General features: G+C 40.7%; 1 protein-coding gene across 3 annotated transcripts in view; it reads right to left on the reverse strand.

Annotated features, from left to right (window-relative positions):
- Window positions 1–580: 580 nt before the first annotated feature.
- eps8l1a (eps8 like 1a) overlaps window positions 581–18,185 on the reverse strand; it is a 28,424-nt gene continuing 10,819 nt past the window's right edge. For 2 of the 3 annotated variants that reach the window (XM_034191065.1, XM_034191067.1), the window contains 14 exons: window positions 17,803–17,914; window positions 16,424–16,482; window positions 11,515–11,659; window positions 10,072–10,160; window positions 9,907–9,981; window positions 9,672–9,820; window positions 9,447–9,591; window positions 9,316–9,362; window positions 8,226–8,334; window positions 8,006–8,128; window positions 6,617–6,752; window positions 4,246–4,501; window positions 2,771–2,903; window positions 581–793 (listed from right to left, as the gene is read on the reverse strand). In XM_034191065.1, the coding sequence (XP_034046956.1) occupies window positions 725–793; window positions 2,771–2,903; window positions 4,246–4,501; window positions 6,617–6,752; window positions 8,006–8,128; window positions 8,226–8,334; window positions 9,316–9,362; window positions 9,447–9,591; window positions 9,672–9,820; window positions 9,907–9,981; window positions 10,072–10,160; window positions 11,515–11,659; window positions 16,424–16,482; window positions 17,803–17,914 (1,647 nt within the window). In that variant the 3' untranslated portion in view covers window positions 581–724. The remainder of the gene's footprint in view (window positions 794–2,770; window positions 2,904–4,245; window positions 4,502–6,616; window positions 6,753–8,005; window positions 8,129–8,225; window positions 8,335–9,315; window positions 9,363–9,446; window positions 9,592–9,671; window positions 9,821–9,906; window positions 9,982–10,071; window positions 10,161–11,514; window positions 11,660–16,423; window positions 16,483–17,802; window positions 17,915–18,185) is intronic. The other variant, XM_034191066.1, reaches the window with a different exon arrangement.

The raw sequence follows: 18,185 nt of genomic DNA on the forward strand, positions 1-18,185 counted from the left end.
ACAATGGACGTTGATATCATCATTAATCAGTCCCTGGTAACCAGACAAGCTCTGAACAAAGGAAATATCTCAGCCATGCCAGTTGTAAAACATGACATCAACTAATTATTCACTAAACCTTTTCATTTTAATTTCCTGCACATTTAGTTAAAATCATTATAGAAACTTTTCAGAATTTATTACCACCCTTGAAAAATGTCAGCGACTTATTTTATAAGCACTACCCAATCTAGAACCTGTGGATCCCCATAGGCAACACGCTAGTACATATTTAAAACCTTTAAGGCTCTCAAAACAAATGTTTGAGTGCTCTAAGTGCGTCACAGCAATAAACAAGCAAAACAAATTGTGTTGTGAGGTTTATTGCATTCATCTGCATTGTGTTTAAAATGTTAACAAATGATAACATGTTCACAATTTTCAAAATTCATGACATTAAAAGGATAAAAGGTTCTTTTGGCTTCTCCCTTTTTACAGCACATGTGATACTGATGTGCATGTTGGTGACAATGACATGAAAAGAATGACATCATTAAAATGACAGATGACGTTCACTGCTCTATTGCCTTAAAAGCGTGCCTTTTACATAATCACATCTTTGTAAGTGGCTGGGATGGTCTCAAAGTCAGGGAGGCGGGCTTGTGAGTAGTCGAGGAGCCTCGTATGTCCTCATAACCTTTAACCTGTATCCTTTTGTAGCATGTTTTCATGGATGATTATTCCATCAAACCATGTCAATCTTCATCTTTTGCTTCTCCATGGCCACCTCGAGTTCTGTTTTTTTACGCACATCCTGAACACATTAAAAAAAAAAGAAAAAAGATTCAACAGAGAAACTTCAAGGAAACCAGACGTTTAACAAGCTTTAAACTGGAGCAGCACCTTTTGGAGGACACACCAGTCAATCTGGACGCATCAAAAACATGTGGACATAATCAGTAACTGTCTTTATGTACCAGGCAACACAGTTACAAATAGTTTTTATTTTTCCTTCTTCATTCATGATTTTGTTTATAACTGGCTACTATATTTCTTTCTTCAGCTTAAAAACAAAAAGCAGCATTTCATTTTTGTTGCAAAAGGAATGTTTGGAGTTGATTTTCTGATGTTTACAATTTTTGCACAGCACCACACACAAAAAACGTTCCCTGTAATTGTGGCCCCACAAATCTTAGAAACATGGTGTCTAACCAGATCCTTACTCTGGATGGCATTACCCTGACCTCTAGTAATACTGTGAGAAATCTTGGAGTCATTTTTGATCAGGATATGTCATTCAAAGCGCATATTAAACAAATATGTAGGACTGCTTTTTTACATTTACGCAATATCTCTAAAATTAGAAAGGTCTTGTCTCAGAGTGATGCTGAAAAACTAATTCATGCATTTATTTCCTCTAGGCTGGACTATTGTAATTCATTATTATCAGGTTGTCCTAAAAGTTCCCTGAAAAGCCTTCAGTTAATTCAAAATGCTGCAGCTAGAGTACTGACAGGGACTAGAAGGAGAGAGCATATCTCACCCATATTGGCCTCTCTTCATTGGCTTCCTGTTAATCTTGAATAGAATTTAAAATTCTTCTTCTTACTTATAAGGTTTTGAATAATCACCCTCTCTACTTTTAAGATTAGGCTTAAAACTTTCCTTTTTGCTAAAGCTTATAGTTAGGGCTGGATCAGGTGACCCTGAACCATCCCTTAGTTATGCTGCTATAGACTTAGACTGCTGGGGGGTTCCCATAATGCACTGAGTGTTTCTTTCTCTTTTTGCTCTGTATGCACCACTCTGCATTTAATCATTAGTGATTGATCTCTGCTCCCCTCCACAGCATGTCTTTTTCCTGGTTCTCTCCCTCAGCCCAACCAGTCCCAGCAGAAGACTGCCCCTCCCTGAGCCTGGTTCTGCTGGAGGTTTCTTCCTGTTAAAAGGGAGCTTTTCCTTCCCACTGTCGCCAAGTGCTTGCTCACAGGGGGTCGTTTTGACCATTGGGGTTTTTACGTAATTATTGTATGGCTTTGCCTTGGGGCAACTGTTTGTTGTGATTTGGCGCTATATAAATAAAATTGATTGATTGATTGATTGTAATTGCCAACATGTACTCTATGCATATAGCATGCATGCTGTCTCACATCCTGATGTCTACTGTGTCCTTTGTGCGCCTGCTGTGCATATGGGAAAGCTGTATATAAGGTTTGTGAGTGACTTCTGTGAATAAAAGCTGCTACGACGATGATACTGAATGGGGAACATGTAGAATTAACAAGCAAAATAAACGGCGTGCACTTGCGTTGCCAAAATGAGGAAATTGTGTGTCCTCCATCCAACACAAATTCTACACTTTGCCCACAGTACCAGTCAAATTTTTGACTTCTGCTTCATATATTTTTTGAAATCAGCACCATTGGATTCTTAGGATTGAAAATTTGTATTTTGCCACTGAAAGAAAGGCCATGGGTCATCTAGAAGCCGAGATATTGAAAAACTCATAATTTAAGCTGCCATTTTTACAAATCCAAGATGGCCACCATTGTGTCTTTGGGAATAATGGAGTCAACCATTTTTTGATTGGCCATTTTTGGGCACTGTACAAAAATGTATAGCTTTGCAAATCTCCACAAAATTCCAACAAAAGCTATTACATGATCATAGTGAACATAACTGTTACATGTGTTGGTCCTACAATAGGCTGGTGACCTGTCTAGAGTGCGCCCCTCTTCTCACCCAGTGACCCACCACAGAGAGAGAGAGAGAGAGATGCACACACACAAACCTCTAGCAGGGCTTTCTGCACTGTGATTTGGCTGTGAACTCTTGCACCTTCGTCTGGTGATACGGCACGGAGCTCATCTTTATTCAGGGAGAAAAGCTGGGCTGCAGTTAAAATGCCCAAACTCTGAACTGTCCTGTGAAAGAGAAATAAAGAAAAGACAAATCAGTGTTGTCTCAGTTTAGCTAACTTGTAAATTGCATATAAGAATAGTTTTTGCACAAATCTTAGCTTTTTAAGATGTGAATAATGCATGTTTTTAATAACTAGAATAAGAGGGTTTAGAAAATGGGTCAATGGATGGATGTTTTTCTCGTGAGCACCCAAGAATACTCAATATCTCCCCAAATCAACATTTATATGCAACTCTGTCAAAGGTTAAGTGTAAGTACACTGCATAGCAAGGATATTGTGACATTTTTTGGCAATCCTCTGTGTACAAGAGGTACATCACAGAAACAGCCGAAACGTGATTAAACCAAAGGTTTAACATGATATGATACCCAAGACCACGCAGGTCTGGACCTTTGCTCACCAAACACCAGCAACACAGTTGGTTTCTCAAAACCAACCCTGTCAGTGTCTGCAGACACAGTAAAATCACACACAACCACAATCACTCACTAGGCTCTTGCCGTCCTCACCGCCATGCATCACCATGTACCACAGCATCTGGTGTGACCACCACTTGTCTCATGCAGTACAACACATTTTCTTCGCATAGAGTTGATCAGCAGCCAGATGCCATCAAAAGTGAGCATTTGCCCACTCAAGTCGGTTATGACAATGAACTGCAGTCAGGTCGAGACCCCGATGAGGACGACAAGCATGCAAATGAGCTTCGCTGACATGGTTTCTCACAATCTTTGCAGAAATGTTTTGGTTCTGCAAACCGATTTTTGCAGTAGCTATCCAGGTGGCTGGTCTCAGACAATCTTGGAGGTGAACATTCTGGATATGGAAGTCCTGGCCTGGTGTGGTTACACGTGGTCTGCGGTTATGAGGCCAGTTGGATGTACTGCCAGATTCTCTGAAACGCCTTTGGAGACGGCTTATGGTGAAGAAATGACCATTGAATTCACGGACAACAGCTCTGCTGGTCATTCCTGCAGTCAGCATGCCAATTGCACGCTTCCTCAAAACTTGTGACATCTGTGGCATTATGCTGTGTGATAAAATTGCACATTTCAGAGTCGCCTTTTATTGTGGACAGCCTAAGGCACACCTGTGCAATAATCATGCTGTCTAATCAGCATCTTGATATGCCACACCTGTGAGGTGGGATGGGAGAGAAATACAATAGGTCTTTTGTGTATATAGAAAATGTTTTAGATCTTTGAGTTCAGCTCATGAAAAATGGGAGCAAAAACAAAAGTGTTGTGTTTATGTTTTTGTTCAGTGTACATATTAATTTTTGAGGAGGGACTCAGATGGCTTTTGGCATTCTAAATGCAGGTGCTTCAATAGTCTACACTCACTGTTGACTGAATCCTTTGCTGGTGAGCCATGCTGCCACCTCAGCAGCTGGGGATTTGTAGTTCAGTAGAGTAGATTTGTCATGTACAGGGGCAGTCACTGGACGGTGAGTCACTGGACGGTGAGTCACTGGAGGGAGAGTCACTGGAGGGAGAGTCACTGGACGGTGAGTCACTGGAGGGAGAGTCACTGGAGTGTGAGAAGAGCTTTGTCTCCCATTGGCCAGCCGTTGATTAAGTTCATCATTCACAATCTGGACTGCACACAGAAACACATGCAGTTTACTTCAGATTTCTATTTAACTATTCCACCTCAATGTGAACACCAGATTATATATTTTAGTTTAGTCGCAACATTCTGTCATTCTTTTGTTGTGTTGTTTGTTTTATTTGTTAGTATGGCTGCAACAGATGCTTGAGGTTTCTTCCTGTTATCACAAACACTGGTCGAATTCCACCCACGCCCCTTTACTGTGCTTGGACATGGGCTAGATAAAGTCTGGAGTCTGGATTTTACATGTGCATAGTGCTTGGAGGTGGCCTATGCTATGATTTAGCATTAAATAAACAGAACTGATTTACATACTGCAGAAAGGGGTGTCTAAAAACAAGATTAGACCACTAAATGTGAGGGAAATTATCTTGCTGCATGGATAGAAAATTTCACTTGACGATGTCTTGAATTAAGATTGTTAAATCTAGAAATAAGCATGTCAAATACTTAAAATAAGAAATTACCCCTTAAAACAAGATAAATGATCTAACATTTCTAAAGCTAAAGTTTTTTTAATCTTGGTAAGAACCAAATAATTTGCAGTGCACAAAAACAGAACTACCCCTGCCAAGGAGATTTTCTCCCCCTCTGTTACTGTTTTCTATTAATAAGTAATGAAATGGTGTGACCAGACACACAAAACAAACAAACAAAAAAAATCACCTTTGAATTAATATTCACCATCATTCAAGTTACTGTGTTTGCAACCTTACCGATCATTCTTTTTTAAAAAGTTCCATTAATTTTAGAATTTTACAGCTTCATATTTTAGACATATTTATTCAGTGTTATTATGTTTTAAATTGCATTAATCACAAATTATGCAAATATAATCCATACCTTTTGGATTTCACAATGCCTTTTACAACATAGCTATCTTCAGCCTCTCCTGTGATTGCGAAATAAAGACATTCTATATGTGGTATACTTAAACAGTAAAATGTATGTAATTATCTTCTTTGTTCAAGAATTCATCAAAAAATTCAGCTTCTCTAGTTTTGCTTGAGGTTACCACAGCCAATCCAATATGGATCTGCATGTTGATTTGGGAAGGTTTAATGCTAGATGCCCTTCCTGACATGGAAAGCAAGTGCACTGCCCACTTGGCTATCTCGCTGCCTTGTTCAAAAGTCATTGCAATTTTCAACAAATTTTCAAAGATGACAAAATGCCCTCAAGACAGTGGAGATGGGTGTTGACTTCAGAAAGAACCCAGTCCCAGCCAACCCCATCACCCTGTGTGACTCCCCAGTCACCATTGTAGAGTGACTATAGAGCACAACAGAGGATGTACTTTCTGCAGCAACTAAGGAAGCTCAACCTGCCAAAAACAATGATGGTGAGCTTCTACAGTGCCATCATTGCATCATCATCTCCTCCTCTATCACCGTCTGGTACGCTGCTGCCACTGCTAAGGACAGGAGCAGGCTGCAGCGCATCATCCACGCAGCAGAGAAGGTGATCAACTGCAATATGCCATCCCTACAGGACCTGTACACCTTCAGGGCCCTGGGCCGATCCCTCTCACGCAGGACACAAACTTTTTGTCACCCTCCCCTCTGGCAGACAGCTGAGGTCCATCAGAACTAAAACCTCAAGACACAAAAACAGCTTCTTTCCATCCACAGCTAGACATTTAAATAATGCCAGACACCCTCACTTACCCGGCCTCCCCTTCACTCCCACAAAGTACAGACTGAAAGGTACTGTACATCTGCATGCCTGCATAGCCCCATTCCACTATATTTATTTAACAGTAAGCATAGTTTTGCCCATTTGTCTATTTGACTCCTTTACTTCTTATAGAAGTTTAATTGTCTTTAATTGTCTTTAATTGTTGTTTATGCATCAATAACACCAGATCAAATTCCTTGATGTGAGAAGTTACTTGGCAATAAATTGAATTCTGATTCTGAAAATTCAGGTTTTGTGTTTTTCTTCATAGACAATGAAGACCATCTGAGGATCCCATATGACGTAACGTGAATTTCTCCACTGTGAGATCAATAAAGTTTTATCTTATCTTATATGTGGAACTTGTTTGCCACTCTCACAGTGTTGTTTGAATACAAAAATAAAGCACATATTCTGGTTTGTTACCTTTGTCTCCATCTATTTTTGTTGTTGTAGAAGATACCAACATACTCTGATGTCGCGCTGGTCTGATGGCTGTAGGTCTCATACCAGCTGGACCATATGGATAGCATTTATTGGACACTGAGGATGGAGCTGTCTTCTGACAAGAAAAAGCAAAATGAAAAGTGTAAAAGGGCCTGAGACAAAAACTACAAAATACCTTTGGAAGTTGACTTTTTTTTTTCTGAGTTCAATGCAACTGCCACCTGCTTCTTCTCCAAGGTGGAGATCTCCAAAACAGCTCAACTCTGTGTGTAGTTGAATACTGCATTAAATTGGATTTGATTCAATAAAACAAGAAACCACAGCCTTGGAACTGACCATCAAGCTTCTTTCAAGCTACAACTTCCAACCACACATGATGTATGCCAATAAGATAAAACCAGCACCTGGTTATAATTTCCATCATGCACCTGATGATAAGATTATTCCCTGCAACAATAAGCAATCTGACTACAAAGGAAAAGCTGCTTTATGATGTCTATTGCGAATGAGTGCAATATACTTGAAACTATTACGTTCCATTAAAGTAAGTGGAATTATCACTATTCAGTTTATACTAGGACGTTGACCCACGGGGAACCGTGGGTTCTAGATGTGGTCATTTGTACTATATACGGAGCACAGCTGGCTTTCTGTGGAAAATCTGTTTACAGTTATGCAACATTTTTTTAGTATTGATGTAGAAAATGTCTTGACTTTTATGAAAGTCCTTGTTGAAGGTTTAATCTGTTTTCAGTTGTGTTCAATTTTTTAAATGAATTTTGTCATCAATAAGCTTTTCTGAAGCTTATTAACCAGTACAATATTCTATGTAAAGATGAATACCTGACGTTTTATATTTGCACTGTGACAGTGTTCACATTAGATGAAATTTCTTTTTTCTTCTTCTTCTTCTTCTTTTTAGCCTGTTTGAGACACAATTCTGCTGTTTTGTGCATAGTGTGAACGGTTTAATTCTAGGTTTGGGGTCAGATGCGTACATTAAATGTCCAGATTTGAATCTGCCGTCTGGGATGTTTGAGGATGGACAGACTAATTCTGCTGCAAACTCATAGGCTTTTATTTTGAAATGCAGGCTCTTATTGTGGAGGTGCATATTTGTCCAATCACCTTGCTGTTTTCATGACTTGAATCCTCATGCACAAGTATGCCAAAGCAGAAAATCTGCTCTTTACGGATTTCGATTGACGCTCCGGATACACAAACACAGAGGCCACTTGCCTTTTTATTAAGTTTATTCAACACTAATCACCAAAGTTTATTTGACTTCTTTTATGAAAATTATTTTCTCATTTGAGTTGGGATAACGTATTTGGTTTTCTAGTGTTGTAGCAGTAGTAGTATGTGTACCGTTGCATTGTCCTTTTGGGTGTTGCTCAAAGCTGAAAGTGGCTCCAGGATATTCGAGGGAAGAAATCCTATTTGGCTAAAGCGGTTCTGACATTTCCACCAACGACTTGATGACTCAATGACCTGGAGTACAAAAAAGCAGAAATCTGTCTTGTTTTACAGCATATTTGATAAACATATCTGCTTGTGCATGAACAACACTATAGTGGCGTACACGTACGTTCAGGGTTTCTCCTTGTAGCACTGAGAGCTCACTGCTGTTTCTGGCCACAAAGTCATAAGTGCAGTAATAAAGTCTCTCACCATCCGGTGGAAGTCCACTTTCTTCTCTGAGTTAAAATTCCATTTGAAACAAATGGTAAGGTAAACACTGTGACAACTGATTTAATTCATAGCAGTTATTTCAGGTTCTTCACATAAAAGGAGCTTTAAGACCTGTCATCTCAAGATACTTAAAGGGGACACATTATGCACATTTTGCCAAGCTAATATAGGTCACCGGATGCCTTCAAACCAAACAGTAACCAACATCACCTATGTTGATGATGATGATGATGTTTCCTTTAAAACAAAAGTACAAACCCAATTCCAAAATTTGAAGGTGCTATAAATGGTATTATAAACTTCAATATAACTGCCAACAGCTATTTTCTATGTAAAGATTAGGAGTAGAACTATACATTCCTCATTGTAATAATTATATTATGCCTATACTGAGTTGTACTGTTTTTTTTAAATGAAACCATGAAAAGTCAACTATTTCCTGAAATAAAATAATGATCTCTTGAAGAAGAATCATGAATGATTTATAAAACGTATAAATAGGAAACACATAACAACAAGGATTACAAGCTTTGTTTCAGAAAAATTTGTCTCTTTGAAGTTAAATATTCATGGAATTGCAATAGGTGTATCATGAAATGTATAGTGCTAGTTTACCGTTCCACAGCTAGTAAAGATACAATGCAATGGCTTCCTGCACAGAGAATGAAGCAAAACTCCCTCAGTGTGTGTGCTTTTTTTTTTTTTTTTAGCTTTTTTGTTTTAAAAAAATGACAGAACAACACTGTGAAGCTGAGAGTGCAAAAGAGCAAAGGAGCTTCTACAGTTATTGATTACCCATAGTTCTCTGTGATGCATAGCATTGCCTTTGCGTACTTTGGCCTTTGCAGTAGTGTTTGTTTGTTTGTTTTTGTAATCATGCTAACAAATACACAAAACAATATAAAATATAACCTTCTTAGTCATGATAATTATAAAATATTGGACCAACAATGCAGAACTAATGAACATAAATTTCGCTGACTTACATTTTGTCAGTGGAGATCGGCTCGATCGCCATACATCGAGCTTCTTCCTGCAGACATTAGTCATAAGGTTTAGCATTTCACACAATATATAAGTGTTGCCAGTTTGTGTTGTCTGATCAATTCTTCCTTACCTCGCTCCTTTCCCTGAACGCATCGTGTTTGTGCTGTTGTTCAATGGGGTCTTCCAAAGGTTGGCCACTGGAGTCATAGGCTGGAAGCTGCCACCCATCCATGAAGACGGGGGAGTACGGAGGGACAGACACACCAAGGTGTGAGCTGAAAGACACCAGACAGGTTCTTATTGGAGCAGATTAACACATAATCTAATATTAACATATGCATGAATACACACAGACCTCGGTAAAGTCCAGTTAGGCCCTAGCGAAGTCCACAGCAATTTTTCCTGGTCTGTCAGATGGTCCTGGAGTAGCGAAACAGCACCACTGGTCATAGCAGGACTGACCACGGATGCTCCGAATAACGGCCCTCCTGTGGTATTCATCAGCTACGACAGAGAGCCACTAGAGTCGGTATAGCTGAGAGAGAGAGAAATGGACAAAGACGACTACATATGACATTTGAGAGACTCACCAATCTGAGAGGCAAAAAGACGTGATGCAGCAGCTTAGGAGCGCTCGGCTCTGCAAGTGAAGACTTGAGACGATCCTGAAAACAAGAACAACCATCCTTTAACTTTAAAGCTGGCAGTTCTCATTCAATGTCTTCTGCTGAATTGTTTGACTACGTTAAACTCACCAGCAGGCTCAGAGAGTACTTGATTTTCTGAAAGATGTCTATGAATTCTGCTTCTGTTGGAGGGCAAGCTTTCATGGCCAACAAACCATCTGTACACAGAAGAGCACAATCACAGCGGCAATCAAAACTCCTTTTTTTTGCGGGGGGGATTATTGCTCAGTTAGAAACTGAGTTGTGCCCCATCCTCTTCCCTCAAGTCAAGCCTAGCAACATGGGCTGTTGCCATGTTCACCAAATCCATCACACCACGGAACTGCCCCAGATCGATGGCAACCACCCAGGCAGCTGACCAATCCATTTCCACCTCTTGAAAGTAACCATCTATCTATCAGCAGCAGCCAGGTGCAGCGTTGGAATTTTCTTGAACTTCTCAAGCCACTGAGGTCCTCAACATTCAGGCACCTGCATGCTGGATCATGCTCAGGGAACAGTGCCACATGACCAAAACGTCATAGCCGACATCCTTACACAATGCAAGGGATTCTTGTCATCTGAGTAGCAACTGCTCGTCTGACACAAAGTCATGTCAGCGGTACCCAAGGACACCTGGTACCAAGGACACCTGGTACCAAAGACATCCTGTTGTCATCTTAAGTCACTGAGCATTGAAGTTTCAAAAAGGTACAGTAAAGCAGGAAAAATAACACTGCTCAGTATGCCAAAATGTCTCTTACGTGTTGTGAGAAGGAATGGCAACATTAAAAAGTGGTAAATGCTTCAGCGTCCCAACTTTGTTTGGAATATGTTATTGGCCCAAAATGCAGAATTACTCAGACAGCTACAGATCAAATATATTAAAAAGAAACATGGTGGAAAAGTTTGGCATGTTCTAAAGATAAGGTGACCATATTTTGATTACTAAAAACCAGGACACTCGGCCCGGTAATGAGATCCTCAAATGATACTCAACGTTTACTCAAAGATGTTCAAAGATGACAAACAATGAAAACCAGGACATTTTTATCACCTTGTTAAAAAAAACCCAGGACGGCCAGAACAGGATGTGAAAACAGGATGTTTGTTCACCCTACTGAAGACAAACCCATTAAATTTAGGTGTGGAACCAGGACAATGCTGTCACTATAATGCCTCAAATTCAGTGTGGAATCATACATATTTTGGAACAGTTGGACTGTAGGTTTAACTTCATGTGACTGAAAGTCCAACTTTGCCTTGGATGAAGAATGTACGCTCTACTTCTACTGAGTGTTCCGATAGCTTGAAACTGGGAGAGTTAGTGTAAATTTTATTAACAGCACAGAAACAGCTGAAATTTTGCCCTGCATGATTTGGACATTCTCTCCCCCATCCTGAATTAAATGGAAGATTTGCTGATACCTTTTTCAAACTTTATCTTTTTATCGTCTCCCAGTGTCAAGGCTTCAAAACAATCATTTGAAACTGTGTTTGGAACAGCTGATAGAATCATTGAACAATGCTCACAATCCTGCTTTTCTTTCTTCTTTTGGCTTTTCCGGCTTCCTTTCTTTGCCTTCATCTTTTGGTTGAGAATAGTCTGGGCCTCTGCTGCTTGCTGTAATCGTGACATAAATCGCTCCACATCATCAAAGCAGTGGTTCAGAAGCTCCTGAGAGGCACATTCAACACAGAAGGCTTAGATATTTATTTGATAGACACAAATGGTTTAATAATGCTATACAAAGTACAAGTAGTGAATGGAACAAGATGAAAATATAAACAACTAGCGCAGGGGTGGCCAAGTTCGGTCCTCGAGAGCCACCTTCCTGACACGCTTAGTTGTCTCCCTGCTCCAACACACCTGAATCCAATGAAAGGCTCATTGCTAATGAGCCTTTCATTGGATTCAGGTGTGTTGGAGCAGGGAGACAACTAAGCGTGTCAGGAAGGTGGCTCTCGAGGACCAAACTTGGCCACCCCTGAACTAGCGTGTTGCCCGCAGGGATCCGTGGGCTCTAGATTGACCCAAAATACATAAGCACACCAAACGGCAAATGTCAGCTCTCCCCAGTTTCTCCGTGATCAAAGTTACACACACGCACAGATACACAGAGGCCACTGGGCTTTTAATATATAGATGAATTACTTCCCTCTGCTGGAATGCCGTGTGAGTCCAGAATTTAATTATCAATGTCCATTGTTAGCTAATATCCCCAATTTCTCCAAAAATATTAGTCCTGTAAACTTTCTGTTTTCGTGGTGTTTATCCTTGACCCAAAATACATAAGCATACCAAACGGCAAATGTCAGCTCTTCCCAGTTTCTCTGTGATTGAAGACATACACCTACACGCACACAGAGTCCACTTGGCTTTTAATATAGAGATGCACAAGGATCTGGATGAGCCTTTTCTGTGTTTGAAAGCATCAACATACCTTTGACATTGTTATTTATCATGAAACGTTAGCATGTACACTAACATCCGCAAACTGTGTTATAAATGACTGCCGAGGTTATCAGGTTATAAAAACAGCATTTTCAATTTTACAAGTGTTTATTTCTCTCTAGCTTTTACATAATAAATGACACAGGTTATATTTGCACACAAACAACATGGAGTTTTCCAGCTAGCTACCAGCCTGTGATGTCACCATGCTAACGTCCATGAATTGCCTTGTAAATAACTTCAGAGGTGTTACTAGGTTCCAAAAACAGCATTTTCAGCTTTAGAACGATTTATTTCTAGCTAGCTTTTACATAATATATGAGAAACATGTATATAAACACACAAAACATAGTAGTTTTAGAGAGACTGACGTCACGGTGCAGCACTACGCCTTCTTCTTTGTCTTTCAGCTGTTCCCGTTAGGGGTCGCCACAGCAGATCAATCGTTTCCATCTCACCCTGTCCTCTGTATCTTCCTCTGTCACACCAACCACCTGCATGTCCTCTCTCAGCACATCCATGAACCTCCTCTTTGGTCTCCCTCTTCACCTCCTGCCTGGTGGCTCCATCCTCAGCATCCTTCTCCCTATATACCCTGGGTCCCTCCTCTGCACATGTCCAAACCATCTCAATCTCGCCTCTCTGACTTTGTCTCCAAACCGTCCCACCTGAGCTGTCCCTCTGATATGTTCATTCCTAATCTTGTCCATTCTTGTCACTCCCAAAGAGAATCTCAACATCTTCAGCTCTGCCACCTCCAGCTCTGCCTCCTGTCTTTTTATTAGTGCCACTGTCTCTAAACCATACAACATAGCTGGTCTCACTACTGTTTTGTAAACTTTCCCCTTCACTCTTGCTGATATTCTTCCTTCACAAATCACTCCTGCCACCTTTCTCCACCCACTCCACCCTGCCTGCACTCTCTTCTTCACCTCTCTACCACACTCTCCATTACTTTGAACAGTTGACCCCAAATATTTAAACTCATCTACTTTCACCACTTCTACTCCTTGTAACTGCACTATTCCACTGGGCTCCCTCTCATTCACACACATGTACTCAGTCTTGCTTCTACTGACTTTCATTCCGCTTCTCTCCAAAGCATATCTCCACTTCTCCAGACTAGACTTAACTTGCTCTTTACTCTCACTACAGATCACAATGTCATCTGCAAACATCATAGTCCATGGGGACTCCTGTCTGATCTCATCTGTCAACCTGTCCATCACCACTGCAAACAAGAAAGGACTCAGAGCTGATCCTTGGTGTAATCCCACCTCCACCTTGAATGAGTCTGTCATTCCGACTGCGCATCTCACTGCTGTCACACTATTTTTGTACATGTCCTGCACTACCCTAACATACTTCTCTGCCACTCCAGACTTCCTCATACAATGCCACAACTCTTCTCTTGGCACCCTATCATAAGCTTTTTTCTAAGTCCACAAACACACAATGTAATTCTTTCTGTCCTTCTCTGTACTTTTCCAACAGTATTCTCAGAGCAAACATTGCATCTGTAGTGCTCTTTCTCGGCATGAAACCATATTGCTGCTCACAGATCTTCACCTGTTTTCTAAGCCTAGCTTCTACTACTCTTTCCCAAAACTTCATGCTGTGGCTGATCAGCTTTATGCCTCTGTAGTTACTGCAGCTCTGCACATCACCCTTGTTCTTGAAAATAGGAACCAGCACACTTCGTCTCCACTCCTCAGGCATCCTCTCACTTTCCAAGATTTTATTAAACAATCTGGTTAGAAACTCTACTGCCATCTCTCCTAGACATTTCCATGCCTCCATTGGAATGTCATCTGGACCAACTGCCTTTCCACTCTTCATCCTCTTCATAGCAGCCCTCACTTCTTCCTTGCTAATCTCTTTTACTTCCTGATTTACTCTCACCACATCATCCAGCCTTTTCTCTCGCTCATTTTCTTTATTCATCAACTCTTCAAAATATTCCCTCCACCTTCAAAGCACACACTCCTCACTTGTCACATTACCATGTGCATCTTTTACCACCCTAACCTGCTGCACATCCTTTCCAGCTCTGTCCCTTTGTCTGGCCATTCGGTACAAGTCCTTTTCTCCTTCCTTACTATTCAACTTCTTGTACAGCTCGCAATATGCCTTTTCCTTTGCTTTTGCCACTTCTCTTCTTGCCTTACGCCGCATCTCCTTGTACTCCTGTCTACTTTCTTCATCTCTCTGACTATCCCAAAACGTTTTCGCCAACCTCTTTCTCCTTATGCTTATGCAACAACACAAATTAATCTAAATTCAAAATTAAAAGCAAGAAAAGCACAGTTAAAAGATAAAACACAGTAGAATAAAAAGAAATTGCAAAGCAAACACAAACAGATTAAAAAATTAATGATAAGACAGTCTAAAACAGTGGGTCTTCAGTCTTGATTTAAAAATCTCCACCGTGTCAGACTGCCGAATAACAGCAGGTAGATCATTCCAAAGAGCCGGACCACGGTAGGAGAATACCCAGTACTGCCCTAGCTGTCTCCCTCACCACATCTGCAGTACTTTTCCAGTTGTCCAAAATTGCTTCCCCTCCAACTAGTGCTTCTCTCACCTGCTCGCTAAATTTCACACAACAGTCTTCCTCCTTCAGCTTCCACCATCTGATCCTTTGTTGAGCTCTCACTCTCTTCTTCTTTACCTCTAAAGTCATCCTACAAACAACCATCCTATGCTGTCTAGTGACACTCTCTCCTGCTACCACCTTACAGTCTGTGATTTCTTTTAGTTTGCATCTCCTATAAAGAATGTAGTCCACCTGTGTGCACCTTCCTCCACTCTTATATGTTACGCTGTGCTCCTCCCTTTTCTTAAAGTAGGTATTCACCACAGCCATTTCCATCCTTTTTGCAAAATCAACTACCATCTGTCCTTCCCCATTCCTATCCTTGATACCATATCTACCCATTACTTCCTCATCACCTGTGTTCCCTTCAACATGCCCATTGAAGTCTGCTCCTACCACCACTCTTTCATGCTTGGGCACACTCTCCACCACCTCATCTAACACACTCCAGAAATCTTCTTTCTCCTTCATCTCACAACCTACCTGTGGGGCATATGCACTGATGATATTCATCATCACCCCTTCAATTTCCAACTTCACACTCATCACCCTGTCAGACACTCGCTTAACCTCCAACACACTTTTAACATACTCTTCCTTAAAAATGACCCCAACACCATTTCTCTTCCTGTCATCACCATGTTACAACAATTTGTACCCACCGCCGATGCTCCTGCTCTTACTTCCCTTCCACTTGGTCTCTTGCACACACAATATGTCTACCTTTCTCCTCTCCATCATATCAGCCAGCTCTCTCCCTTTACCAGTCATACTACCAACATTCAAAGTCCCCACTCTCATTTCCACCCTTCTAGTTTTCTTCTTCTCCCGCTGTTCGTGGCAACGTTTTCCTCCTCTTCTTCGTCGTCTTCGCCCAGCAGTAGCCCAATTTCCACCGGCACCCTGTTGGGCAATAGCATCGGTGGCAGACGTTGTTAACCCGGGCCGCGACTGATCCGGTATGGGAATTCGATTCTGAGTCTGCATAGTTGGGTTGGCTTGTTTTACGCCAGATGCCCTTCCTGACGCAACCCTCCTCATTTATCCGGGCTTGGGACCGGCAGTCAGAATGTACTGGCTGCACACCCCATGTGGCTGAGTTCACTCCGCCGCCACTCAAAAACAAAACCAAACACATTGAAACAGAATGTGTCTTTTTAACCTCTTAAAATACCTCTTAAAATAGGTAAAGGTTAGCCAACTTTGAACTTATCCAAGGTCTATGTCTCAAGAATGTTCCCTTTAAATTTGAAGACTCTGGCAGTAAAAGGACTGGACTTATGCTGAGCACGGACAGACGAATGGGTGCAAAGCCTTTGCAATATCCAATGGCCATATTTGATGGCCTCGGGTAATAATACCTGAATCATCTCGTCAAGCATAATACCTACCACCTCTATGCCAGCGTTTAATGAAGGTGTAGATTTTGATTTCCCTCTGGCACCATTCTCTGAGGAGAAAAACAACAAAGACAGTAGCATTCAGGATAAAATGTCCAGAAAAATTAAAAATTTTCTTTTCAACATTGGCTTTGATTGCACCTCTTCACCACGATGCTGAGATGGGTAAAGCAGCAGCAAAAGTTGTATACACCATCTTTCCAATCACAATGAAGCCTGTAACTGTTTCAAAGTGAGGGAAGCCACCATGTCTTGGCGGCTTCCCTCACGAGTCTACATGTTTGGTCAATCAGTGGCACATGGTGCATTCATGCTGTGTGAGCAGCTCCTTTATTACTTCTTTAAATGCTGAGAGTGCACACTTTAGAGTACATAACACAAGCATGTCCCATGAAGCATGTTAGGACTAATTTGTGCATGTTGCAATAACAATGTGCATGGAGCATCAACAAGGCCTCACGTTTAGTGTTTGCAAACCCCCCCAAAAATTCTATGAATTGGATAGTCCTCAGTAACTTGGATACAAATAAATAAATAAGTAAGTAAAAACAGAGCAAGAGTGATGATTTCTTTGTTTTCATTGTAGGTAATTTTGAAATTTGTTATGTGTTTTATGTTTTTATCTGAGATTTTATTTTAGTATTTATATTAAACACCATATTTTTTTAAGTTGTACTAAAAATGTTCATTATCCCACACATTTGTAGCACATGCACAGGTATTGTTTTTGGTCCTGTGTCCATTTGTTCATGTTTGAAGAAAATAATTTGAAGAGTATCCATCCATTTTCTAAACCCACTTACAGATTTTCTCAATTGCTAAGACACATTTCTCCAAAGCTGCTCTCCTTTTCTCTAAACTGTGAACACAAAACCCAATTTTCAAGTTACATTCACAAAACCCCAGATTCTTCAAACTTTCACCTCCAAACAGTTCAGTCTGTGCTCAAAATTGAACGATGTTGTCAAATCGTGCCCCAAGTCGATCAAGATTAAAAACACTACTTTTCAGTCTCTAAACACTACATAGAAACAAAAAAAAACTGTGCATTTAGCAGTTGTACATAGTAAAAAAAAAGTACAAATAACAGAACAGCCTACAAGTTGTTGAACAATTCAGGGCCCATATGGTTTAAACATGAAGAGAGGGCTGTGTGTTATTCACGGATAAAATTGTTAAAATTTTGACAGAACTGATCGAGTGTCAAGTCCTCACATATCAGTGAATTACAAAGAATGAACTTTGCAAATTCTTTGTCAAACACGTAAGGTGACGTTGTTGCCATCCTAGTTTATTTTTATTTTACTAATGAATGTCATAAAGCAAGTAAAACACAATAGGTGGAGGTAAGAATGTTTTAAGCATGGTACCTTTCGTAGAATGGCTGTAGAGAAGTCGACTACCAGGAGGAGGTCGACCTCCAGCAGGTTTTGTGACTTGAACACCTGAAGACTTCCTCGGGATCATTGCAAGATGTGACATCTGTTTGAAACACAACAGAAACACATTTTACACATAAATTAAAACAAGCAGGCAGCGGAAAGAACACTTTGAAGATCTCCACAACCCTCCATTGAGAAGCAAGGGGAGAAAGACTCAGGTGGATCTGGTGCCATCACCCTAGTAGAAGTCACTGATGGAGTTAAAAAAAAAACTCCTCTACCCACCAGGGATGGACTAGATTCAGGTGTTGGACTCCCCTAGGACTGCTTCTTGTCATCAGTCCTGTCTGTGGTGTTCGTGGACAGGATAT

This window comes from Thalassophryne amazonica, chromosome 16 (assembly GCF_902500255.1).
Source record: "Thalassophryne amazonica chromosome 16, fThaAma1.1, whole genome shotgun sequence".
Lineage (NCBI taxonomy): Eukaryota > Metazoa > Chordata > Actinopteri > Batrachoidiformes > Batrachoididae > Thalassophryne > Thalassophryne amazonica.